The sequence below is a fragment of the Propithecus coquereli genome, unplaced genomic scaffold (assembly GCF_000956105.1).
Source record: "Propithecus coquereli isolate 6110/MARCELLA unplaced genomic scaffold, Pcoq_1.0 Scaffold443, whole genome shotgun sequence".
In the NCBI taxonomy this organism is placed as follows: domain Eukaryota; kingdom Metazoa; phylum Chordata; class Mammalia; order Primates; family Indriidae; genus Propithecus; species Propithecus coquereli.
In genome coordinates this window covers 87,476-113,716 of record NW_012150208.1, presented here as the reverse complement: position 1 = coordinate 113,716, position 26,241 = coordinate 87,476, and the positions used below count along the sequence as shown (strand labels likewise).

Sequence of the window (26,241 nt, the reverse complement as noted above, 5' to 3'; positions counted from 1 at the left end):
GAAATACACCACAGTCCCACTGCCTATGGGGAAACATTCCCATTCCTCACTGTGGTAAAGGCCCTTTACCAAGTGCCCACAGCTTCCCCACCTCTTCTCCTGCACCTTCCTAGGGCCACCCACCCCTACGGAGGAAGGGCCCCACAACCAGACAGAAAGACGGAGGTGGGTTCTGGGAGGGGAGGGCTGGGGCCTTTGGATGCTCCAGCCTAGGCTGTCTTAGGCTGGCCCCAACCCCAGCAGGGACCGAGGCACCTGGGGGCCCAGACTTCCCACCATGAGAACGGTTCACATTCTCAAAGTGGCTTGCTTGACTTGCCCTTTTATTTTTCTGGAGCTCCCTGGTATTGTTCCTGCTGAAAAATCCACTGGCGCTGAAGAAAGGAATCTCAGCCCACACAGCAGCTGAGAACCGTGTGCTGCTGGGGCAAGGAGTGCGAGCCCTCCGCCCCAACACACACGCCCAGCAGATGCCAGACAGGTGCGGGAGCCATGGGATGAGCTGCAGCCCTGGTCAATGCCCAACCCCATCCACAGTCCTCTGGACTCAGGCCAGGGACAGCCTCAACGTACCCCTGGGGACTCCTCGTGAAAAACATGGTTTCATTCCGAGGGAGGTCAGTGTTCCCAGCCCAGCCTCCTTCTGTGGAGATGGCCTTGGCCCAGGGCTGCAGCCTCCCTCCCTCACGCCTGCCCTTCTGCACTGCCCTTCTGCACTGCCGGGCTCCAGACTCCCCAGCCTCCTGCCCTGGGCCACACCCACTCCAGGAAGCAGGGCTGGGCCCTGCCTGGGTGCTCTTCTACCAGGAGGGCCTTGCCCTGGCTCCTGCTGCAGGCACCCTGCCCAGCCCACAGCCCCACTGGATCCCTCCTCTCCACGGGCCTCCCCAGCCCTGGGCTGGCCTCTGCAGGTGCTGCCCTAGACCAGTGTAAGGGAGGGCTGAGCCGGCGTCTCAGGGCGCCTTCTGACAGTGTATCTGCTGTCGGCTCATTCTACTGGCCTCAGATCTTGGAGGACTCGAGCCGAGGACTCCAGGGCGTGGGGGGCTCCCTCAGTGCCCGCAGTTCCTGCTCCAGTGCCTGGTTGCGGCGATACATGTCCATGTAGCCCCCCTGGATCTCCCGCTGGTAGCGTAGCACACGCTCCTTCTCTTCCTGCCAAGTCCGCCGCTCCTGCTCGAAGCGCAACGCCTGCTCCTGGCCCCGGAGCCGCTCTTGCAGCAGCTCAGCTCGCAGCTGCTCAGCACCATCTCTGGCTTCACTGCTTCCTGCCTCCCCCAGCAGCCCCCTGCTCTTACAGTCATCAGTCTCACAGCTGCCTGGGGCCTCCTCCCGAGGGGCCTGCTCCTGCAGGCTGCGCACCACCTCCCGCAGCTGGGCCAGCTCTGTGTCCTGAGCTTGGGCTTGTGCCCGGCTGCCCCGAAGTTGCGTCTTCAGACTGAAGATCTCGGCCAGCTTCTGGGCCAGTTCCGCTTGGGCTTCCCGCAGCTGCTGCTTCAAGAGGCTAATCTCCGCTGTCTTCTGGCACACCTAGAGTGGGGACAGGAGCAAACCTGGGTGAGGGGAGCTGGTCATGGGGCAGGCAGAGGATTGGGGCCATGGCAATGGGGAGCCCCCGGTTGTCTCTCACCTCCCATCGGGCTTCCTCCTCTGGTCGTGTGCTGAGGTCGGCCTCTGGGAGGGTGCCAGGGGGCCGAGGCTCGGGAGCCAGGCCCTGTTGAGCCCGCAGTTCCTTGCGCAGGCGCCGCTGCTCCTGCTGGGCCATGAACAGCTGTAGCTGGAGGTTGCGCTCGCTGCGCTCGGCCTTCTGGGCTACCTCGTGCAGCCGCTCCACATACAGGCGCTTCAGCTCAGACAGCCACAGCCGCTGGCGCTCCTCGAGAACCTGCCGAAGGGAAGAGGCGCCCACTAGAGCCAGTGCAGCCATGCCCGGTATCCACATGTGGCCCCACCCCCACTCCCACAGGGCCAGGGCCCAGCGCCCAGCCACACAGATATCCCAACCTGGATGCCCTCTAGGGGTGAATTGTCCCCAACACATGGCTCTCCAAAGGAGCCTCTCTCCCTCCTTCCCACACGACTCCCAGGCAAGGACCACCAGAGATATGACATCCTCTCCACATGGGATGTGGGGAAAAGAAACAGAGACATCGCCCTCTTTCTTACTCTCTCGTGTCCAGAGCCATGCGGGTGGGCTAGCTGGGGCCCGTCTGGCCTGTACTCCAGTGCCAAGGCACAGAACAAGATTCCAGGGCAGGACCTTGCTTACCTGCGTGAAGGCGCTGGAGCCATCCTCAACACCAAGGCCCCTCTTCAGCTCCTCATAGGTCTCCGGCAGCACAGCCACCACCTCCTCGGCGGTGGGGCAGGAGAACTCATAGGGCGGCGGTGGCTCGGGCAGGCAGCTCAGCACAGCCAGTGGCCCGGCCTCCTTGGGGCTTCTTGAGGCCCGGTCCAGGGAGCCGCCAAGATGGTTAATGTGGCCCAGGGAGGAGCTGAAGGGGCTGGGGCCAGTGCCAGGGCTGCGGCCAAAACTACCCCCACTGGAGGAGTCAGACAGGCTGGGCTCAGGCTCGGGGCCGCCCTCATCCAGGCTGAGGGCGTGAAGCAGCTGCGCACGGGCCTGGCTGGCCTGGGGCCCTGGGCTAAGGGGCGGGTGGCAGGCCAGCGTGTGCAGGCTGCCATTGCTGCGCCACAGCTTCTGGCCCTTATGGGCTGCCAGGCCCTGCGTGGACAGGATGCCTTTCCCGTTGCCCGCTGCAGGCTTGAACACAGATGGGCGAATTCGGCACTGCCAGGAAGAGAGGGTAGGTGTGAGGCCCTGCGGGGACCCTCTCTGAGAACAAGGGCACAGACCACTAGGGACCAGCCCTTACCAGGACCTTCACGTCTTCTCAGCCCATCCTGTCCCTACCCCACCCCCTCATCAGGGTCTCCAGGGAGGTCCACCCTCCCCATGCCACGTAAAGGGTGTAGGCAGAGGCACACCTTGTCAAAGCGACCCCGCTCAGGCAGAGAAGTCTTACTGAAGTCACCAGCCCAAGGATGTTCCCTGTAGTAGGTGGCATAGTCAGCAGGCTCATTCCGAGGGGCCCGCTTGGTGGTCTTGCCATCCTTCTTGGGGAGGTGTAAGTAGCTGAGGAGCTCACGCTGGCCCAAGCCCTTCCGGAGGAGCCCATCAGGCTGGCGGGAGCCCCGGGACCCGGCGAGTGCTGCCCGTAGCTCTTCAGAGGAAAAGTCCTGCCGTTCCAATAGGCTGCCCACGCTGCCCATGGCAATGTCAGCAGGCACTGGGGCTGTGGCCATGAAGTTTCAACAGGGCACAGGCAGCTGCTTCTGGGAATTGGGAGGCTCCATTAGGGGCAGGTGGGCACTTGTTGCCCAACTCCCCTGATACCCAACAGCTAGGTGCTTGCTCTCTGTAGCTCCCACACCTGGCCCAGGAGAGGCAGAAGTGGGCCCTGGAAAGAATCCCAGGACAGGATTCCTAGACTGCCAAGAGAAAGGGGTGCAGGCTTCAAAGCCACCTGCCCTCTATCACCATGTTGGACTAAGTCCAAGGAAAAGCAACGGTTCTCCAGCTGGGGGCCTGTGTGTGATTCAGAGGTATGGGGGCGTCACTGCAGCTATAGGACAAGGGCCCTCCTCCCAGGACTGAGCCAGCAAAGGGCTAGGGAAGCCCGACTCAGGCTGTCCAACCCTGACCTTGCCTACTTCCCTGCTGGGTTCCCCTCATTTGTGGGTGGGGATAACCCACTCAGCCCTTCCTCCTGCACAGGGGCAGAGCTCTCTAAGGGAAACATCTGGCATGGTTTCGGTGGGGGCTCCAGGGGGAGGGACACAAACAGGAAGGGCCAAGGGGAGGAAGGATGGCATGAACAATGGCCACAGTTTCCGGAACAGGTGTTCTGTCTGGGAAATGGTCGGGGACAGAGGGAGGGGGTAGGTAGACCCCTGCCAGCCCTCACATATGCTGTTTCTCCAAAGCCCACCACCAGGCAAGGTGGTCCCAAATCCTGACCCTGGCAGAGCCAATTGGTGTGTGACCTCAGCCAAGCCACTAACCTCAGTGAGCTCTGGCTTCCTCACATGTGCAATGGTGGTGACAGCATTTAGCACTCTGGGATGCTGGGAAGACGGATGAGATGATGTGACCAAGTACCCAGTCCAGGCTGCCCACCGCTGGGGTCAGCACAGGCTGGCTGAAGCCGAGCTCAGTGAGACACACAAGCACCACCGAGCGACCAGGCTGACAGACCAGCTCCCACCCGTGCTGGGCCGTGCACTCTGGAGGAGGGGGCTGGCACCTAGCCCCCACAGACCCCATGCACAGCCCGGGGCCCGGCACATAGTAGGTGCTCAGAAAGGTGCTGCCGAGTGAAGGAATGCCACGTCCTCCGCCTCCTGCGCTCGAGCAGCTGCTGCCATTCTGGAACAGCCCTGCAGCTGTGAGTCCCCCTCACCCGCCCAATATACTTCCGGGACACCCACTCCCACCCCAAACAATGGTTGTTAGGAGGCTCCATCTTCCTCCACCATTTCCAGGTTTTGTGTTTGTGGAAGACAAAGCTCTCCAGGAGGGGTGGGGAGGCGGCAGGCCTTAACCTCACCCCCATGACCCTTAACCTCATGCTGGGCAAAAATAACCTTTTCAGCCTCTCCTCCCAGCCCTGAGATGGGGGCCAGTCTGAGTTTGTACAGCCTACTCCCCCAACCCCGTGTGAACAGGTGTCATGGGCCGCACAGGTTTGGGGGACTCAGCCAGGTAAGGAATCACAGGAGGTGGGCCCCTATAGCCATGCAGCCCTGCACAGCAGTCTCAGAGTCCTGTGACATCCTTATTGTCCTTTTTTAAAGGTGAGGTCACAGAGCTGGTCAGGGCAAGGATGCCTGGGATCCCAGCACCACAGCTGCCCAATGTCTGGGGGGGCCAGAATGTCACCTCCCACAGCCAAAAGAATTGGAATTGAATCATCCTGCTTCTCCACCTGACACCGCCTCACCATGGCGAGCACACCCCCAAGAAACACTGCTCTGTCCAGGAGCACACTGAGCTCTTGTCACTCTCGTCACTGCTTCGGAACTGCGGAGACTCAGCTTCAACATCTCTGAGATGGGAAAGGCTCTGCCTGCCCTGCCTTCCTCATCGGATTAGCGAGACCACTGCAGACAATGCAGGAGAAAGGGCTTGTGAACCGTGAGTTCTGTGTGGCCAGGGGGCGGGGATGTCAGTAGCAGTTCCAAACACCGCGTGGTGTCCCCTGGGCAGATGCTCAGTTCCTGTCTCAGGGAGACATAACCAACATCCCATCTTCCCCACGAAGCATCTCAGATCTGGGGGAGAGTCCCTGAACTAGAGGTGGCTATAGGCCACAGCAGTGCATGCCACCACACACAACACAGTGTTACCTGTCAGTCCCACCCAGCAGCACAGAGACACAGTGGACGGTCATGTCCAATGGCAGAGGCAGTGATGCACTAGGTCACCCACACAGCACTGAGCACCTTCCAGGACACAGACATGACACAGGAGCACCCCAGCATGAAGACCCAGAGGTCCTCCCCAGCCCCAGGATACAGGCCTTTGCATGCGTCTGTGTGGGGAGTGTGGCACTGGCTGTCGCAAACAGCTAGGGAGCTCAGTGAAGAGGGAACGGTCAGCCCCTTCCCTTTCTTTCCTGAAGCCCCCACTGCGCCCCCCTGCCCTTCCCGGTAACTCCTCTGGCTGTATTGTCAGCTGGCCCAGCAGTGCCAGGGGCCCCCAGCTTTCAGGAGGCTCCTTCCTGCCCAGGTCAGTCTGGGGATAGTCCCTTTTTGTAAAGGCGTCCATCCCACCTCCACCCCCTCCCCACAACACACACATTCCTTCCTTCCTGTTGCTTGAAGCCCAGGGACTGCCCCATCAGGCCCGGGCAGCTGTGCAGGCTGGGCTGGAGAAGATTTAGGGGGAGGAGGGAAGGAGGACAGCAAGTGCCTTGCAGCCGCCCTGGTAGGTCAGAGCAAAAAGCTGGGGCTTCCTCCAAGTGCCTGGGCTTCCCTGCCCAGAGCTGAAAACCGCCCCCCAGCACCCAGCTGGCTAGGTTCGGGCCGGGCCACTCCAGCCACATTCTTCACAGGTCCCAGCAGGCCCCAAAAGGGTCCCTTCACTCCTGTTCTCCCCAGCCCCCATCCCCAAGACTAGCAGCAGACTGAAAGCACAGGAACAGCTCTTGCGGACCAACCCTCGCGTGCAGCTGTGAGAACAGACTGCCCTCGCCATGAAGCAAAGAAAGAGAGCACACACAGAGGGCGTCCCCGTGCCTGTTAGTGTGCCATCCTCACGATGCACACAGGTGGTGAGTTTTGTCACCTCTTACTTCAGAAGAGGAAACTGAGGCCCAGGAGGTGAAATAATGTGCCTAAGGTCATGTTCAGCTGTGTGGGAGAAAGTACACAGGCTCTCCAGGTTTAGAAGTCCCTCCTGACCCCACTTTGCATCTCCTCCGAGGTGGGACACTCCAGCCCCCACACGGGTAGGAGCCTTGGCCTGGCCCTGGGGGAGGGTCCCACCACCTGCTGGGGATCAGCTCTGCGGAGGGGTGTGTCTGCAGCTGCCCCACAGGAATGGGACTGGAATGTCCCAGATCCAGAAGAGGGGGCAGTGGGCAAGGGGGCCCACAGAGGGGCTGGGAGAGGCTGGCATACCCTACTCCCACAGCGACATTTGAGGAGGCAGAGTGGCTAACCCCTGCAGGAGTGGTTCTTAGTATCACTATAGTCATTCGCAGTTACGCAGCACACTACAGTTTTTCCCAGCCTTCTTTTTCATTATCTCTTTTCATCTCCACAAGAGCCCTGTAGGGGCTAACAGGACAATTACCCTCACTCCATTTTACACACAGGGAAACTGAGGCCTAGAAAAAGGGAGTGAGTTATCCAAATCCCACAGCGAGGAGCAATCTCAACTCCCTGGGCAAGGTCCTCCCTACTGCATCAGGCTGTCCCAGCCATGGCTCACAGGTTCCCCTCCACGAGCGCACACCGCTGCGTATGAATGTCTGCCCAGCCCTTCACGCGCGTCTCTCAAGGGCATCTGCAACCAGGCTGGCTTGTACTGCAGTACCCTCAGCCGAGAATCCCTCCTGCCTGACCCCCAGGGCAGGAAGAGAGAGGAAGCACTGCAAGCCCCCATGCTAGCTCCAGCTCTAGAGGCGGTGGCGGGAGGTGGCGGGAGCAGGCTGGCCGCATGCATTCAGTCTCGCACATACACACCCACACAACCAGTTGGTGGAGGAGCCCTGCCTGGGAGGGCGCTGGGAGGAGGCTGATCACCGGGCCCAGGACTGCTGCCTGCCTCTGCTCCCAGGCCAATCTGCTCCTACGTGGCTGAGGTGGGGGCCTGGTTGAAGACAACAAGTCCCAGTCTCCTTTCTGGATACAACCAGGGCCCTGATTTCGGCCTGGCCCCTGGCCAGCCCTCGCTTTGGCCAAAGGCTGTGGCCAGGACTGGAACGGGTGCTCCGACCGCCAAGACCTCAGAATGTCCCCTCGGGTCCGCCGCTGCAGCCCAGACGGAGCAGGGGGTTAGGGGAGGAAAAGGGTAGAGGGAGGCGAGAGAGGACAGGTGGGAGGTCTCATGGGGGAAGGCAGAAGGGCAGACGAGATTGGCATCCCTACGGAATTGCCCCCAGGTAGGCAAGAGTGGAGGCGAGGGCTCCCCCAAACTGCGGGAGATCCTCGAGCTACCTGAGGGCGGGGTCGGGGGGCGCGTCTCCTTCTGGCCCCTCCCTGGGGCCAGCCGGGAGCGCTGAGCAGGGGGGTGGAGGCCGAGGTCAGACTCCCGCGCCAAGGACGCCTGCCTGCCCCACCCAGCCGTGGTGCAGGGGTCCCGCGCGCTGCTCCAAGGAAAGCGCCTCTGCAGGGGTTGCGAACAGAAAGGTAACCTGTCGCCTGTCCCTCCAGCGGAGCGTCGGGGTCGGTCCCGGATCCCACGCCTCGGTGCCTCAGTGTCCAGAAGCAGGGGCACCTGGGCGCACACCGCACCCTGCCACCCCCGCCCGTTTCTCAGATCGAAGCCTGGGTCAGCTGGGGCTGCGGCTTGGCCAAGGACGCCGAAAACAGAGACCTCGGCAACCCGTCCCACACCCCGAGTCCAGCCCCCGATCCCCGGCCCCCCTCGCGCCCCACTTACCATGCTGGCGCCGCGCTAGCCGACCCGCCGCGCCGCACCCTTCGCGCGCTGCAGTTCCCTCGCGAGGATTTGAACCCTCCTCCAAGACGCCGGCTCCGACCGAGACTGCGACCCGGGTCGGAGCGGTCGTGCGGCAGGCGCCGGGAAAACGCGGGCGGGCGGGCGCCGGAGCCGGATTGGCGAGGGAGAGACGCGCTCGGCGGCGCTCGCTCGCCTGCCCCAGAGGCGGAGGGAAAACCCGGCCTGACTCACCCGCGCGCGTCGAGCCTAGAGCCCGGCCCCGGCCCCCGGATGTGGGGGGCGGGGCCGGGGGCACCCCCGCCCACCGCGGGCCAACCTGAGCTCCGCCCGGGCTCGGGGCGCGCAGCCGGGTCCCGACCCCTGCAGGCGCCGCGCGGCCGGTCTGCAGCCCAGAGCGCGGCGGACCCCCAGGGGGCGCACAGCCCGCCGCCTCCGGCCTCGCCCACCTCTGTTTCCAGGACCGAACAGCTCCCTGGCCCTCGCCGCCGCCTCTCAGGTAAGCAGCACTTCTCCCTTTTGAGGCTGAGCCACAGTAGGACTTTGAGAATGAAGAGGTTTTACCCGGTGTCTCTGGCTAGTTAGCAAGTGAATTGGGCGCTGGGGTGGTTTCTTGTTTGTTTTTTGCCGCCAGAGCCTTCCAGGGGCAGCACATTCAGGTGCCTTCAGGGGCCAGAAAAAAATAATGTAAATGAGTCAAACGGCCTGGGTATAAGACAGTAGGAGGAGGCGAAAACAGACCGAGAGAGATGGACACCTAAAGGTATTCACATTCAAAAAATTAAAGCACCATTTCTTCCTCGAAAAGTTAAAACAGGGAGTTCCCCTATGACCCACAATTCCATTCCTAGGTATACATCCAAAAAGATACTCAAACAGGCACACGAATGTTCATAGCAGTGCTAGTCGCAACAGTGAAACAGCCAAATGGGGCAGACCGCCGACCCAACAACAAACCAATGAATGGGTCAACAAAATGTGATCTGTCCACAGAGCAGAGTATTATTCAGCCATAAAAAGGATTGACATGTTGACACATACTGCAACGAGGATGAACCCCCAAAACATACGATCTCTGGGAGCAACCAGACACAGTGGCCACATGTGGTACAATTTCACTTGTAGGAAACAATTTCATAGGGACAGAAAGCAAGTTACTGCTGGAGGCTGTGGGCGGGGGAAGATGGGGAGTGATGGCCTAATGGACATGGTGTTTCCTTTGGGATGAGGAAAGTATTTTGGAACCAGGTAGAGGTGGTGGTTGCACAACATCGTGAATGTACTAAATACCATTGAATTATGTGTTTAAAATGACTAATTTTATGTTGCGCACATTTCACCTCAATTTAAAAAAAATCATGTCACTTGTGGACCAGGGGCTACCAATTTGCAACCCTTTGCCTTCTGTGCTATCCTTACCAATTTCCTAACAACCAAGGTGCCAGACTTCAGAGGATGCGTCTAAGAAAACTCATTAATAGCTACTGCAGGTCTCAGCCCTGTAGGAGCCCTCAGTCTGGTAGGGACAGTCACGGGGACAGCATTTGACCATTTTGGGGCCCTGAGGAAAGGCGTTGCTGGAGAAGCAGCTTTTGAGATGGTGCTCGAAGTACCTGCACAGAGGCCGGTGCTCTGTGGGGGAGCAGTTGCAGGGCTGGAGAAGGCAACTCACGTCCAGGGGAGACCTGCTTACTAGTGGGGCCAGAACCTTAGGGTGGCAAGGTCAGTGGGAGAGAAGGTGGCACATAAGACAAAACCATTTCGAGGGAAGTGGGCCCTAGGGGCCTCTGAGGTGTTAAGAGAGGGGAGCTTGAGCGCCCGGCTGGGCTTGGAGGCCTGTGAGGTGGTGGAGGCTGGGTGGCTGCGTTATTGGCGGCTCATGAAAGAAATGAGGCCAAGGAGGGCAAGGGCAGCAGGGAGAGGAAGAGATGGGGAAGTTCGTGGGATGGTTTGTAAGAAGAAACTACTTGTAAGAATTAACTTGCAAGAAATTGCAGAAGGAGGCAAAGGAGGGAGTCGCAGATGAGTTCTAAAGCGAACTCAGATTCAGGAGCCACAGGTCCGGCTCGGTCCTCCTCCCGGGAGGGTTGCTGTGACTGAATGGAACACCAAGAAGGTGGCTGAGCAGCCAGGTACGAGGCTAGGGTGCGGCGCTCAGGGGGCTCGGGCAGGGTGAAGAACAGCCTGGCCCCATCCTTGTGATACTGTGAAATATATATTTGGTCCTCATCCCAGTTTCCTGGTACACAACTCCTAAAATCCTTATAATCTCCACAGTGCTGTCTTTTGTGTGCTAATGAGTTGATTGATTGATGGCTGGCAGCCACCTAGGCAGCTTCAGGATTGGGGCTGGTCACCCAAAGACCAAGGCAGGTTTAGAATGTTGGGACTTCTAGCCCCACCCCTAACCTCAAGGAGGGCAGGGGGCTCAAGGTTAGGTTGATGGCCAATGGCCAATGGTTTAATCAGACATGCCCATGTCATGAAGCCTCCATAAAAACCCAGAAGGACAGGGTCTGGAGAATTTTTGGGCAGCTAGACACATGGAGGTGGCAGAAGGGCATGGAAGCTCACTGCCCCTTCCCCCGTACCTTGCTCTACGCATCTCTTCATCTTCATCCTTTGAAATATCCTTTATAAGAAACCAGTAAATGTAAGTAAGTGTTTTCCTGATTTCTTTGAGCTGCTCCAACAAATTAATCAAACCCAAGGAGCAGGTCGTGGGAACCCCAATTTCAGAAGCACAGGGAAAACACCCTGGACCTTGCAGTGGTCGTCGGAAGTGGGGGGCAGTCCTGGAGACTGAGCCCTTACCCTGTGGGATCTGACGCTGTCTCCACGTAGATAGTCAGAATTGAATGGGAGGACATCCAGTGGGTGTCGGCTGCAGAAGGGATTGCTGGCTGGTGTGTCGGGAAGACTCCACACAAGTTTGGTCACAGAAGTCTTCTGTGTTGATCCTGGGGTTAGAGCAGAGAAAGAGCAGTTTGTGGTTTTGGCACTCAATCCTTCTAACAGATGTCGTTCAATGAAACAAAACTCAGGCCCCAGCCCCTTTGGCCAGGAACAGGCTACCTGTCACCCACCTCCTGCATAGATTCTGGACTCCAGGCTGCCAAGAGCACCCTCCCTTCCAGAGGGTGGAGTGTTGGCCTGGCAGATACCCTTCCTTCCTTCCTGGCTTCTCTGAGTCTTTTGAGGTTGCCCTGGTTGCCTGGATGGGGAGTGGCAGGCTGGGGGGACTGGCTACCCCAGGGGAGAGGCAGCTTCGGTCCCCAATCCAGGGAGTGCCTCTTCCTCCCCTCCTGGCGGCCGCTCCTGCCTTCCTGTGCACGTTCTCATGCATGAACCGTGGAGCCTTGCGTTGGACCCTTGGGTGCCCTTGATCCAGCCCCTCTGGTGGAGTAACTGAGGTCCAGAGAGGGAGGGGACGTGATCTGTCTCCCCCAAAACACATCTCAGAGCTGGTTCCTGGCAGAGTGGGGCCTGGAAGCTGGGTCTCTTGCTGCCTAGTTGGGTGCTTGCTCTGCCAACTGCACTCTTCTCCCTGAGGGCTGCCTCTTGTTCTCATCCCACCTCTGTGACCCTGGCCTCCCATCTGCCTTGGTGAGGCCTTTGAGAGAAGGTGGGCTGGGCAGAGGTGGGGAGGCAGAAGCCAGCAGGAGTCCAGACATCTTTCTTCCCTCCCACATTTGCCCGGACAGCACGGGAGAGGCCAGATTCCTGGGGCACGGGGTGGGGGTGGGCAGCAGTGGGGGGGTACATGATGACCTGTGCTCAGTGAACTTTACTCACCTTGCTGGGCTTGCAGGGGCAGACTCCCCTGCCTGGGGCCACTTGCCCCCAAACTTGACATTCCTGTGGAGTTGGCATGGGAGCCACACTGCCCCAATGCCAAGGGCGGGGCACTTAGGGCGCCAGGCCAGGGGAAGTGAAACCAAGCTCCCTGGATGCACCTACTTCCTGAATTGGCTGACCTTGTACGATAGAATTTGTCTCTCCAAGTCTCAGTTTCCTCATCTCTAAAAGGGGAGGATTCAGTGACCTGCATGTGTAAAGCACCCCACACAGTGCCTGGCACATGTAGACGTCTGTAAATGTTAGCTGGCCCTTCTCCTTTCTCCTGACGGGGAAAGTTTGTCAGGACGGAACTCTTGCTGTGGGGCCTGCTTCAAGTGGCTGGGGAGGCTGTGTGCCTTGTTGCGGCTGTCTCTCTGGTCTGGGTAGCATGTGCGTCTGTGCTGCCTGTGAGTGGCCAGGACTGTAAAATCCTGCAGCCACTTACGTGAATAGGAGTTCCTCCATCTCTCTGGCCATCACCTCTGGCCTCATCACCTTTCCTCCTGACTATTTCAACAGCCTGCCTGGGCTCCCTACCGCCCAGCCGCCCCCCACTGTGCCCCAGAGCCTAGTGGCCTACAGACTCTGTCCCCACACTCCTCTGCCTGAGAGGTTGAGTCCCAGGGTCCAGACTGGTCCTGAGACTCCTTCAGGCTCAGGCACTGCCGTTGCCTCTGTGCGCCTCTGCCCTGGGGACTGCCCCGTGTCCTCATCGGTAAGTGGCTGGTTGTCGGGACAGTCCATTAAGAGCACCCAGTGCCCTCAAGGACCCTCCTCCCACCCTTGAGGCAAAATTAATCACCCCATCCTCTGTCACTGATGCTCCAGGCTTTTTCCATTTCTTCACTGTGGTGGCACTTGTCACAGTGCATCATCGTTTGCGGGTCACCTGTCATCCTGAGGAGACAGTAAGCCCTGAGTGCACAGGGCTGGTGGCCAGTCTATGTCCAGACTCCCCCCACGCCTCTTCCAGAGCCTGACAGTGGCCAGACTCAGCTCCAGCCTACTGCCTGCGAAAAGCAATCCCAGAGCTGTTTTCTAATGAGGGGGATGAAGAAAGACAGAAGACAGAAGATGGTTCTAAATCAGGAAGTCAGTAACTTTCTGGTGACCTCTCTGAGCCGCAGATTCTTCATTGTAAAACAGGCAGACTCCCCTGGGCATGTCCAGGGACTGGACAGCTGAGTGCCCCCAGCGCTCTTTACTCCTCGCCCTCCCTTGTCCTCTCTCCCCTGGCGTGGGGCCAGCCCCACCCGAGGTGGGGGAGCTGGGTGTCCCTGGAGAGGCAGCCTCTAAGGATTTCAGACCTTGCAAAGAGCAGACCAACAGATAACTCCTGGTGCCCGCCTAGTTCCAGCCAGTTCCTCCAAACCTGTGTCTCAGAGGGGACATGTGGCTACAGGTTGAGCTGTGGGACCCTGCACCAACCTGGCCTCCCCTGGCTTCTCACCTGGGGTGAAAGCGGACTCGGGACCTGGACTGCCCTCCCTGAGTCAGCAGAGCTGGGAAGAGCCTTTGTTCACCCTTCCTGCTCCCGTCCCCTCTGCCCTCCCCTGCTGGGGTGACCTGGGCAGCCCCAGGCAGGAGGTGGGGGTGGAACCTTAGAGAGCGGCCAGGGCTTGCTCAGGTGCCTGTCCTGGGGCAAGCTCAGACCTCCAGGAGCCAGCCAGGGCTCATGCCCCACTCATGGGTCACCAGAACCTGGACCAGCCCCACAGCCAAGTCTAGGTTGAGCTGCCACCCCAGATGATAACAGGGCACTTGGCTGTAGAAATCCTGGGCTCCAGTCCCTAGATGCAGTGATTTATGGCAGGAGGGCAGGGTGGCGGGGCAGCGGCAGAAGCCTGGGGAAGTCACTGCAGAACTGCAAGGACAGGACGAAAAGAGCTCTAGAGATTGGTTGCACAATAACGTGAGCGTACTTAACACTACTGAACTGTACACTTAAAAATGGTTGGGGTGGTAAATTTTATATGTGTATAATACCACCATTAAAAATGTTTTAAAAAGAAACGAGTTTCTGGATAGCTGAGCATGTGGAGGTTCCTGGAGGGTGGATGTCGGGAAAGGGTACGGGGGCTTCGTGCCCTCCGCACACACGGTGCCTGCGCGCCTCTTCAGGCTGTGCTCCGGTACCCTCGGCCGTGTCCTCGGTGATAAGCTGGTGACGTAGCGCACGCGAGCGCCGGTGAGCAAGCCCACAGCAGGGCTTCTCAAGACTGCGAAGAAGTCTGAAAGTTGAAATCACTCTAGGGACTCTGCCTCTCTTTCTCTTGGGATGTCTACCTGATGCTGCCACAACCAGTTGAAAGGTGTGACATTAACAATAAAAATTAATTTACAAAAAAAAATGGAAAAAATTCTGTATAATAAAGTGAGCTGGGATTGTCATATTCCAGAGTTATTCAAAAAGCACTGGTCGGGCCGGGCGCGGTGGCTCACGCCTGTAATCCTAGCACTCTGGGAGGCCGAGGCGGGCGGATTGTTTGAGCTCAGGAGTTCGAGACCTGCCTGAGCAAGAGCGAGACCCCGTCTCTACTAAAAATAGAAAGAAATTAATCGGACAACTAAAAATATATAGAAAAAATTAGCCAGGCATGGTGGCGCATGCCTGTAGTCCCAGCTACTCGGGAGGCTGAGGCAGGAGGATCGCTTGAGCCCAGGAGTTTGAGGTTGCTGTGAGCGAGGATGACGCCATGGCACCCTAGCCCGGGCAACACAGTGAAAAAAAAAAAAAAAAAGCAAGTTTCAGACATTAAGACATTTCATCCATAGATGTTTCAGCGTAGACATATATTTAAAATTGTAATAACTATGCATTTATTTTACCAAGCATGATTTCACAGATTCTGTTGCCTCAAATGAGGCTTAGTGCTGAAGGCCAGGCAAGGTCTGCTGGGGCCTCCCTGTGCAGCCGTCTTTCTGCTGTGCCCTCCGCCAGCACTGGGGGCCGCCTGCCTACTGGGACCCCTCTCCTTCCCTCCAGGGAAGGCCAGGAAAAGTGACCCTCAAGGTTACCGGAGGGACTCCTGCCTGTTCGGACAGATGGCTGCGATGTAGCTGGTGGCCTTAGCACCCAAAGGGGGACACTTCCCCACTGGCATATGGGAGCCACAGGCCTGAACTGGTCTTGGGGGTCTCAGCCACCTGGCCACCCAGTCCTGCTCTCACTTAGGTGTCCACCCAGCAGGCCCCTCAGCTCCCCCTCCCTCTCTCCACATCCAGCTGATCAGCCAAGCCAAGGGCATAGCCCTCTCCACCCTGGGCCCTGGCTCCATGAAGCATCACATGGCTTGGAAGACCTCCAAAAATCAGTCCCCTCTCCCCAATATCCTTTGCCAAGGCAGAGGTTTCCTTGGGCCCCTGCTCTGTTCCACTTCCTTGGCCCAGTGAGCAGATGTGCCTGACACAGCCTGCCTACCTGGCTTCTATCCCAAATCCGTAGCCAGGCCACGTGACAGCCACTGCCTGTACCCAAACATTCATCCAGCCCCAACCTGGATAGCCAGATGGTGCGCACACACCCTCACCCGCCTGCCACTGCCACGCCCCCACCCCACCCTCCCTGCAACCTACCATGGCTGCTGCTTCCCCCCACCCCCCATTTGCTCCACCTCATCCGAGAACCAGGCCACACATAGATTCCCACTCAGTCCTCTTGGTCCTTGAAGCATGCGTTCGTCATCACGCCTGTGGCAGGACTGCTGGGAGGATGGGCACAGGACTGTGCAGCATGCAAAGGTTGGGAGTGCAGGCCCCGAGCAGCCTGCTACCCTGCCTGCACCAGCTGCCAGCCCCTGGGTGGGAGCTTACCAGGCTGATGGGGACAAAGGCGGCACCAGAGGGGACAGAGACCATTGTTGCTGGGTTAGTCCACCCACAGAACTGGTGGGAAGTTCACACACACTTAGCTTTGCTGTGTTGGTCCTCTGGGAAGCAGATGCTGAGCTGGAATTAGGAGGGCAAGGGGAGGAGGTGGGATTTGGCAGAGGGCGCCACCTGTGGAGCTGCAGATCCAGCTGCCTGTCAGGAAAGTGCCTCGTTGGACTGCCTTGCTCAGTCGCTGGCCACCAGAGAAGAGGGTGACCCTGATCTGAAAGCCAAGGGGACCCTGAAGGTGCTAACAGCTGGGCACTGTCAGCCAGCCGCTCGCCTTGCAGCTGGGCAGCGAGTCCTTTCTCGAAGGAGCATGTAACCTTGCCCCACCCAGTCATGCTGGGCCAGGCTATGTGCCAGGTGCCCCCGGCTACAGACAAAACCTTTAGAATGGAAGCTGGCTGATGGCAGGGCTAGGGCCTCGTAGACTCTGCCCCCCTCCCTGTTTATCACAGGGCAGGACCTGCAAGGCCCTCGGCACGGCTGAGTGAATACATGCACACACAGACAAGTGGACAGACTTACTATTTAAGAGTTGGGTGTTGTGAGATTCTGGAATTTGGCATCAGGGGATCTGCATTCACACATTCAGTCCTGGGCCTTAATTTCCCTATTGGTGATATTTAAATGTAGTGATGTTAAATTGTGCGTACACCTGACCCTCCTTAAGTGGAACATAAAACGTCACCCTGTGCAAGAAAAGGGACCAGAAGAAAATATGCCAGGAATGTTAACAATGTTTCTGGGTGGTTTTTTGGTTTTAAATTTTATTTAGAAATAGTTTTTGATTTAGAGAAAAGTTGAAAAAATAGTATACCCTTCACTCAGCCTCGCCCAGTGTTAACGTCTTATGTAATCACAGCCCAATGATCAAAACAAAGAAATTGACATTAGTATAATATAATGCTGTAAATTCCAGGCTTTATTTGGATTTGACCAGTTTTTCCAGTAATGTCCATTTCCTGGTCCACCAGATGCAGCCGGTGTCCCACATTGAAGTTGGTTGTCATGGCTCCTTAGTCTCCTCCAGCCCCTAATGGCCCCTCAGCCTTTCCTTGTCGTTCACAACTCACTTTGGAGGAGTGCTGGTCAGGTAGCTTGTAGAACACCCCTCAGCTCATGTCTGCGAGAACCTGTGCAGTATGGGGAACAATGCTGCAGAGATGTCCCCTTCATGCAGATCTGGGGCTACATGATACCAGTAGATCTTAGTACTGGTGATGGGCACCTCAATCTCTCTTTTTTTTTTTTTTTTGAGACAGAGTTTTGCTCTGTCGCCCTGGGTAGAATGCAGTGGCGTCATTGTAGCTCACAGCAACCTCAAACTCCTGGGCTCAAGTGATCCTCCCGCCTCAACCTCCCCAGTAGCTGGGACTATAGGCACATTCCACGACGCCCAGCTAATTATTCTGTTTTTAGTAGAGATGGGTCTCGCTCTTGCTCAGGCTGGTCTTGAACTCCTGAGCTCAAGCGATCCTCCCCCTCGGCCTCCCAGAGTGCTAGGATTACAGGCGTGAGCCACCGCGCCCAGCCCTAAAAGCTGTAATTTAATTCTTTCATTTTTAAAAATATTTTCCAACTTGTTCTATATTTTTGTTTTGTTTCCTAAAAACTAATTCATTTATTAATTTTTGCCCTAGACAATGTATTTGTACTGTTTGAAATGCAAAAGGTGCTAAAGGCTGTATGTCATCCAGGCCCTCGTTCCTCTCTCTGGAGGACGCATGTTGCTGGCTGCTTCTGCGTCCTTCCAGGAGACACTCCGCGCATGCAGGAAACAGCTATGTCTGCTCCCCACCCACTCGCCTCTTGTAGACGTATTCCGTAAGCACGGTTTCTGTAGCTTGTTTTTTGTTATCAAAATATCTTGGAGATTATCAATATTGGTTCCTTTTTTTTTTTAGGTCTGCTACGTAGTGTCCCACTATGTGGATACGCCATAATTTATTTACCCGTTCCCCTACTGATGGAAATTTAGATCATTTCCAGAATTACATTTTAATAAACAATGCTGCAAAGAAAAACTTTATACATCCATCATTTCACACATGTAAGGATCCAATTGAGTCAGAAGCTATGTGGATTTATTTTTTTTTTTTTTTTTTGAGACAGAGTCTCACTGTGTTGCCTGGGGTAGAGTGCCGTGGCATCATCCTAGCTCACAGCAACCTCAAACTCCTGGGCTCGAGCGATCCTTCTGCCTCAGTCTCCCGAGTAGCTGGGACTACAGACATGCACCACCACGCCCGGCTGATTTTTTCTATATATTTTTAGTTGTCCGATTAATTTGTTTCTATTTTTAGTTGAGACGGGGTCTCGCTCTTGCTCAGGCTGGTTTCGAACTCCTGAGCTCAAACAATCCGCTTGCCTCGGCCTCCCAGAGAGCTGGGATTACAGGCGTGAGCCACCGCGCCCGGCCAGTGGATTTATTAATATAATTTGAGTAGCGATTGCGACCAGACCTCCACCAAGGTGACCCCAGTTTACATTCCTAGCAGCCATGCATGACAGCAGTGTAGGGGGAGGTTGTTTTGGAGGCTGCAGGAGTGTGTTCAGTGTGCGGTAACTCACTGAGCTGTATACTTGTGTGTATGTATGTTTTGGACACTTTTTTGTGTGTATGTTATATTTCCATAAAAATTTTTTAAAAACTCAATAAAAATTCAAATTGAAACAACAACAAAATCATGCCCTTCATTCGGGGGCTGGGGTAGAAGCCTGAGGAGAAAGGGCTGGTTACCATCCAGTCCACACTGGGATGTCCCTGAGGCCTGAAACTCCAGTGAGGCTGAGTGTGGCTGCCTCAGAGCGCCTGATGTTGGGAGCCGGGCCTGGGGCAGAGCGGCCCCTGACTGGTGACAGCCCTCCTGTCTCATTACTTCCTGCTGTTCCTAGTCCTGCTTGCTCATGCCTCGACAAGCAGCATAACAAGTTACTTTAACAAGCCCCTGTGAAGGGCACTCCCCATCCCCCGCTGCAGCCAGAGACCTGCTTGGGGAGATCAGTGGTTCTCTCCATGTGGACGTGTTAAGTCCACCTGCTGTCCTGCCGGCGATCCAAGAGAGATCATCTGCAGAAACACAGGGGCTCTGGAGGTTCAGCCTGTTCCGTCTCTCCAGACTGGTTCTGCCCCCGAGCTGCCTCTGAAATTGCACAGGCCTGGGCCACTCCTCGACAGGAGCAACAACAGTTCTCCCTCAGCTCCTGTCTCAAGTTTCCTTCCGGAAACTTGACCAGAGCTCACACATAGCTGGACAGTCTAGCAAGACTCCCCTGTGTCCCCTCAGATTTGCGATGCTGAAGGAATACACAGGTAAATGTTGGAACCAAACGGATGGAGTGAGAATGTGCAGAGGGACAGAGTGAGATCAGAGGCTCTTTAAGTTTGTTCTGGGCTCACATCCCAGCTGTGGAATTTATATATAGCATATGACCTTCAGCCTCAGTTTACTCACCTCTTAAATGGGAATGGTAAGTTTTAACTCACAGGGTTATGAGGAGTCAGTGAAATGGTGTGTACACAGGGGCTCGCACAGTGCCAGAACACAGCCTGGTATGGGATGGCAGTTACTGGTGGTGGTGAAATGGTAGGAAGGTGAGAAAAGAGATCAACACACTTGTAAATGCTGGCCCCATTAAACTTAAGTGAGGAGCCCTCTGTATTCTGGTTAGACCCAGATGGAAGTCTTCAAACAGGAAGAGGCTCAGAAAATAAGGATCGGGATAGGACAACGAGGGGCCTAGCGATGTCCAGTGAGAAAAAGGGAGAAGGACTCAGTGCTGCATAGGCCGAAGAGACGGTGTGGGCTGGCGGTGAGGGACAGGCCCCTGCCTGCAGGCGTCTGAGCGGCGAGGACCATGCTTACTCTTCATTCCTCCCTGCATCCGTGGTCGTCCATCTCAGGTGACTGGACTTCTTTCTGTCTTTAGAATTTCCTTTCATATGTAAGGGTCTGCGGCTGGCATATTCTCTCAATTTTGGTCTGAAAAATGTCTTTAGGTTTTCGTCCCGAAGGATATTTTCCCTGAGTACAGAATTCTAGATTGGCAGTCAGTGTCTTTTAGTGCATTGAAGCTTCCGTTCAGCTGGCAGCTGGCTCCCGTTTTGCTGTTCAGGAGTCAGATGTAGTCTACTCTTGTGCATCAGTCAGATTCACTGTATTATGTCTCTCCACAAGCATCCCCTAAATCACCTGGGCTTGCAACAACAAAGGTTTATTTGCAGTTCACGTTCCACCTCCTATGTGCGTCCGTTGCAGCTCCTACCTGGGACAGGAGAGTCTCTTGGTGGAGGGAAAAGAGCAACAGCAAAATCATGTGATGGTTCTTAAAGCCTTGGCAGAGAAGTGGCAGACATTGCTTACCCCACATCGCTGGATAAAGCCTGGCAGCGGGATGGGAAAGTACTGGCTTCCCACAGGCACTGGTGGCAAATACTTGGAAATAACAATGCAACTTAGCACGCTGTGGCTCCCTTAAAGAGCTCTGTATCACTTAGGGTCTGCTCAGGAAAAGATGAACCATGCTAGCTTTTTCAAACAAAAGGAATATAATACACAAGGTGGATTATTTACACAGATTTTGGAAGCTGCAAGAGCAAAAGAGGATGCTGAGGTAACCCAGATATTAGTAATTACAGGAAGTGGCTACACCCCTAGGCTAGGAGGATAAAAGGCAGGGTTAACAGGAGCTAGGATCTCCGGAGAGAACCCCCAGCTGGGGTTCCACCATTAGGGTGGTCCCGTTTCCGTCCCCCCTACCCCCCCGTAGGCTGTTACCTGAGAGGGGTTCACGATGGCTGGTGCAGGAGTACTGAAAGGAGCTGGAGGCTCCTGCAGCGAAGCCCGTGGGAAGTGCGGGCAGGAAGGAATCCCCTCCGCCCGCCTGCTGTTCTCCCTTTAGTGCCTGCCATTGGCAGGCCCTAACAGGAAGGCGGCTGGCAAGGCGGTCTGGGAAATGTGGTTTGCAGACCCTAGGCCCAGCATCATGGAGCGGGTGATAGAAGGGTGCACTTAGACCTGACAGACAAGAGGTAAATAACCGGCACTATTATCTGTTGTTTTCCTTTGACTGCTTTTATGAGTTTTCTTTTGTCTTTGATTTTCTACATTTTCACCATGTCGGGTTGAGATATGGATTTTTAAAAATTTATTCTGCTTGACACCCATCTGAGTCTTAAATCTATAGATTGCTATCTTCCATCCAATCAGGAAAATTCTCAATCATAATTTAAAATACTGGTTGGTCTGGTCCCTCTTTCTCCTCTTCTTCTGAGACTGCAATTAAACATATGTAAGATCTTCTCATTATAACTTCCATATCTGTAACCTTTTCTTCTGTATTTCCCATCTTTTTGTCTCTCCGTGCTTCTTTCTGGATCAATTCTTCTGACCTGTCTTCCAGTTCTCTAATTCATTTTTCAGCCATGTCAAATCTGCTTTTAAACCTATCCATTGAGTTTATAATTTTAGTTTGAATTTTCAGTCATAGAATTTCCACTTATTCCTTTTTGATATATGCTATATAATTTATAGAGTTGCTGGTGAAATTTTCAATTTTGGCATTTAACTTTATGACAATAGCAAATATAATTTATTTTATAGTCTGGCATTCCTTTGGCTTTATTTCTGTTGACTGTTCTTTGTTTTTTTTTTTTTTTTTGAGACAGAGTCTCACTGTGTTGCCCGGGCTAGAGTGCCGTGGCGTCAGCCTAGCTCACAGCAACCTCAAACTCCTGGGCTCAAGCGATCCTCCTGCCTCAGCCTCCTGAGTAGCTGGGACTACAGGCATGCGCCACCATGCCCGGCTAATTTTTTCTATATATATTTTTAGTTGTCCAATTAATTTCTTTCTAATTTTAGTAGAGACGGGGTCTTGCTCTTGCTCAGGCTGGTCTCGAACTCCTGAGCTCAAACGATCCACCCGCCTTGGCCTCCCAGAGTGTTAGGATTATAGGCGTGAGCCACCGCGCCTGGCCTGTTTGTTATTTCTGATGGCTTTAGCTGAAGGAATCTTCCTCATGTGTCTGGTTATGTTTGTAGGTTAATTATTGTGTTTCTGAAATTATCTATAGAAATAATTTGAAATGGGGTGATTTTTTTTTTTATTCACCAAAAAGAATTTTCTGTTGCTTCTGCCGGGGACCTGGAGGGATTAGCAAACTCAGATCATCTTAATTCATACTTAGGGCATGATGTTTTCTGAGGCACCTGGATGACTCAAAGCTGGTCTACCATTCTGGTAAGGGCTGGTTGACATTCAGTTCACCTTTACTTCCGGAGTGCAGTCTTGGGGGCTGAGCCCAGGCTGGGAGGTGGTTTATCAGTCCTCCACTCTTGGCAGGCCCTGGACTCTGATTTTTGTCTCCAACTGTGCAAAGCCACCAAAAGTGAGCTTGGCCTCTCAGCCACTTTGCAACTGGCAAAAGTTTCCAGGGCAATGGCGGCCTCTAGAATCTGGGTCGCCTCTTTGGAATCCTGTCCTCCCTTGGACCTCAGCAAAGCAATTCCTCATTATCTTGTTAGCTCTTTGATGCTTTTAAGATTGCGCGTGCGCGAGTGTGTGTGTGTGTGTGTGTGTGTGTGTGTGTGTGTGTAAAATTTTAAAACATTTGACCAGCTCTTTCAGTTGTCTTTACCAGGAGGTTTTGTCCAAAGTACCTAGTCTGCCTTTACTGAAAGGGGAATTCCTGGTTTGCTTTTTAAACTATTAAACTATGAGTGTGGAGGATGGATTAGAGAGTGCAGGAGTAGTTGCAGGGAGACCAGTTAGTTGTAGGGAGAACAGGGAGAAGATGCCATGAGCTTGGATGAGGGCATTGGAGGTAGAGCTGGAAAAAGGACAGATTTGAGAGATATTCTGGCCGTCGAGTTGACAGGACTTGGCACTAGTAACCAACCGAATGGGTGATGGTCCCAGTCTGAGACAGGATGTCTCAGAGGAAGAACAAGTTGATGAGAGAAGGCCAGTGGTTTGGCTTTGGGCATATATATTTGATGAGGCTTTGGGATGTCCAAGTGAGAATGTCCCATGGGCAGCTGCAAACTTGAGTGTGGAGTTCAGGCAGAAATATATAAAATAGGGAGTCTTCAACAGGTAGGGGGCATTTTGACCCTGTTTTGACCTTAAGATCATCTTGAATAGAAATATTTTAATTATAATTTTCACCAATACTGATTTTTTCTTTTTGGTCAGGAAAGTATTTTGGAATAAATTGCATTAGGGCAAATTGTTTTTTTGATAAAAATTTAAATACAGCAAACCATTTCTTACTTTTTGCATTTAAATTTTATTTTGCTGAAATTATTTTCACGGGTATCACCTCTTTTCAATTTAATATTACTCAATTTAATTTTTAAAGACAGTCGATTTCTTCGTCACCAGTTTCCGTTTCCTTGTGTGGCCGTTATTTCTACCAAGCCCAATCTCCTAGATCAGGCTTTGCAGATCGAATTTATTTCAAGAATATTTGGCAATTCTGTCATTTTCAAGTCGATCTTTAATTTTACCGAGTGCAGGTTCACTAATGGCCCGTTTCATCTTGCGGCGCTGGGTGATCGTGCGCGTTTCTTAGGGAATCCGGGAGGAAATACCGGCAGTTTGGTGAACAAGGACGAGGAAGGGAGCGGCGCAGGGCGGAGAGATGGAGGCGGCGTGTGGCGCGAGGGGACGCACAGCACCCTGCGTGAGTCCTCGCTGCAGAGATGGCCACTGAGGCCCCGACGAGGAGGACGGGCTCGTCCGGAGGATGGAGGACAGGGCTCAAGGTCACGGCGGGAGGGGCCGCCAGATGCGCAGGCGGGGAAAGCAGGACCGGGCAGGGAGCGGGCAGAGGGGAGGAGGGAGCCGGCGCGGACCCCTCCCCATCCACCCGCCCCCGCGCTGCCCGGGCGACTCCGCGGGGGGGCAGGGAGCGAGCGGCTGGCGGGCCCCGGGATGCGGCCGCGGGGCCGCCGACCTCCCCGAGCCGCGGGCGGTGCGTGCTGCGCTGGCCGGGGAGGACGGGCGTCCGCCTTCCTGCGCGTCTCCAGGCGCCCCGGGTCCCCTCCTTGTCCTGAAGGTCAGGACAATGACCTGGACAAGGACATTGCCCTGCAGAGTATGGACTGGGGAGGAAGCGGGGTGGAGGCTTAGGGACAAAACAGGCTCTTCTGTCCGGGACCGGGGACCGCCGGGGTTTTGAGTCCCAGCCGCCCTGCCCAGGTGTCCCCAGGAAGCACGGCTGCGCGCTGCCCAGCCCTGCCCGCGCCGTTCAGATCCTTGTCGGGAGCCGCAGCCGCACAGGGGTATGACCCCTTCCTAGGGTGACTACATTTGGCAAATAAAAACACGGGACGCCCAGCTAAATTGCAACTCAAGATAAATAACTAATTTTTTAAATACTGTTTTTAATACTAAAAAAAAATTGTCGTTTATCTGAAATTCAAATTTAACTGGACGTTCTGCAATTTGTCTAGCAACCCTCCCCCTCTCCCAGCTCCGCCCACTGATGTCTCAGGCTCACCTGAACACTGCAGCCCCCCCACAGGGGCTGGCTGCCCCCTGGCCCCCACACTGTCTCCACACCAGTTACCAGCCTTATCATCAGACCCAAGCACATCTCTGGTCTTGCCGTCTAGCCCCTGCATGGGGGGGTACAAGCTGAAGACCCCAAAACATGTTTGGTGGTGGTTATGTTTTCATTCAGGAATTCTGGCTATAAAGACAGGATTTTTGGCTTCTCTTTTGAAAAAACGTGAAGCTGTGGCTGCCCCGAGCCCGAGCCCAGTTTTCCACTTGGCCCCGTCACCAACAGCTAAGAGTGACTCTTCTTTTTAGAAAGGTTGGAATCTCCACTTCCCCTAGGTCAGGTGGCCTGGACATCATTCATCTCCATAAGCTGCCCTGTCCTTCTGAGCTTTTGACCCCTGACTACCTGGGTCAGAGTCCTCAGCTTGACGTTCAAGTCCTTCCCCACTCAAAAGACAACTCCTCTCTGCCGCTTTCTCTCCCTGTTCCCTTCCTCTTCGCACCTTCCTCTCCCGGCCTGGCAAACACTGGGCGGCTCAGGTAGTGTGGCCCATGCCTCTGGCCTCCCTCTCTCTGCCCCGCTGGCTCCCCTGCCCAGCAGGTGGTTCTCCTTCCTCTGGTCATATCATCCCTGTTCTTCCAGGCCCAGGACACAGGCACGCCCCCTAGGAGACCCTCCCTCTTCTCTCCCTGGTGGAAAGTGCTCCCTGTTTCTCTCCTGCGCCATCCACAGAACCAGCAATGACCCTTACCAGCTGTTTTCTCACACACACCCATGGCTAAGCATCCATTGTGTAGAAACTGGGGAAACAACTAGGAAAATGACCTTTGGGAGTGTTAAAGAAAAAATGAGGCAGAGCGCGGTAGCTCACAGCTGTGATCTTAGCACTCTGGGAGGCCGAGGTGGGAGGATCGCTTGAGCCCAGGAGTTTGAGGTTGAGGTTGCAGTGAGCTATGATGATGCCACTGCACTCTAGCAGGGCAACAGAGCATGACTCTGTCTCAAAAAAAAAAAAAAAAAAAGGAAAAAAAAAAAGAATAGGAATAAATGATTCTCACTTGACCAGCCTTAAAAAAAAAAAAAGAATAAATGATTCAGTGATACTTGCTAAAGCTCAGTAAGGTACTCTCTATTCATGCCGTCTAGACTTTTGCAGTGGGGGAGGGAGATCGGGCTCAACTCCGAATACAGCACAGGCAAGTGGGGCTTTATAGCCAGGGAGCAGGTGAGGGTTGGTGGATGGAAGATGGCTAGGAGGAGACATCAGGCGTGAGGGGATTCTGGCTCAAGAACCCTAACAGGACTCTTGCTGAAGACAGGGCAGGGTGACCAGATGCCACCTGGTGGCGGGTGGAGGATGAAGACCCTGGTCGGATATCAAGGGTGGAGGGTTCTTGCTAAAACTGGATTTTACCAGGAATTGCACAGATGGACTCAGAAGGCTTAGGAGCCTGACTACAGTTCGGTCAATCAGAGAGTCTGTCAGGAGCGCCCAGGTGAGAATCTGTCAGCAGAGCTCATGGGGAGGGGAGGCCACTGACCTGGGCTGGGAGCAGGCTCCTCTATGGGGAAAATGTTCAGCTGCCTCTAACTAGGAAGAGGAGTTTCCAGACGGAGAAGACAACCTGGGCGCAGTCCCTGCCTCTGGGGGGGTGTGGCCCACCTGGAGCCAAGGGAGCCTTCACTCCTGGGCCGGGGAGGAGGGTGTAAGAGGGGAGGGAGCCCCACCACAAACGGTCCGGTCCGGAGGCCATGCTCAAGACTTTTGACTCTAGCATAAGTAATTGGAAAACATTGGAGTTTTTAAAGCAAAGAGGTTCTGTATTTT

The 26,241-nt window shown here is 55.1% G+C and overlaps 1 protein-coding gene across 1 annotated transcript; it reads right to left on the bottom strand.

Annotated features, from left to right (window-relative positions):
* Positions 1-592: 592 nt before the first annotated feature.
* N4BP3 (NEDD4 binding protein 3) lies at positions 593-3,336 on the bottom strand. Its single transcript, XM_012654671.1, has 4 exons — positions 2,989-3,336; positions 2,270-2,791; positions 1,631-1,885; positions 593-1,530 (listed from the first exon to the last, which is right to left on the bottom strand). The coding sequence occupies exons 1-4, from the start codon at positions 3,304-3,306 to the stop codon at positions 1,003-1,005; spliced, it is 1,623 nt and encodes a 540-aa protein (XP_012510125.1). The 5' UTR covers positions 3,307-3,336; the 3' UTR covers positions 593-1,002.
* Positions 3,337-26,241: the final 22,905 nt, after the last annotated feature.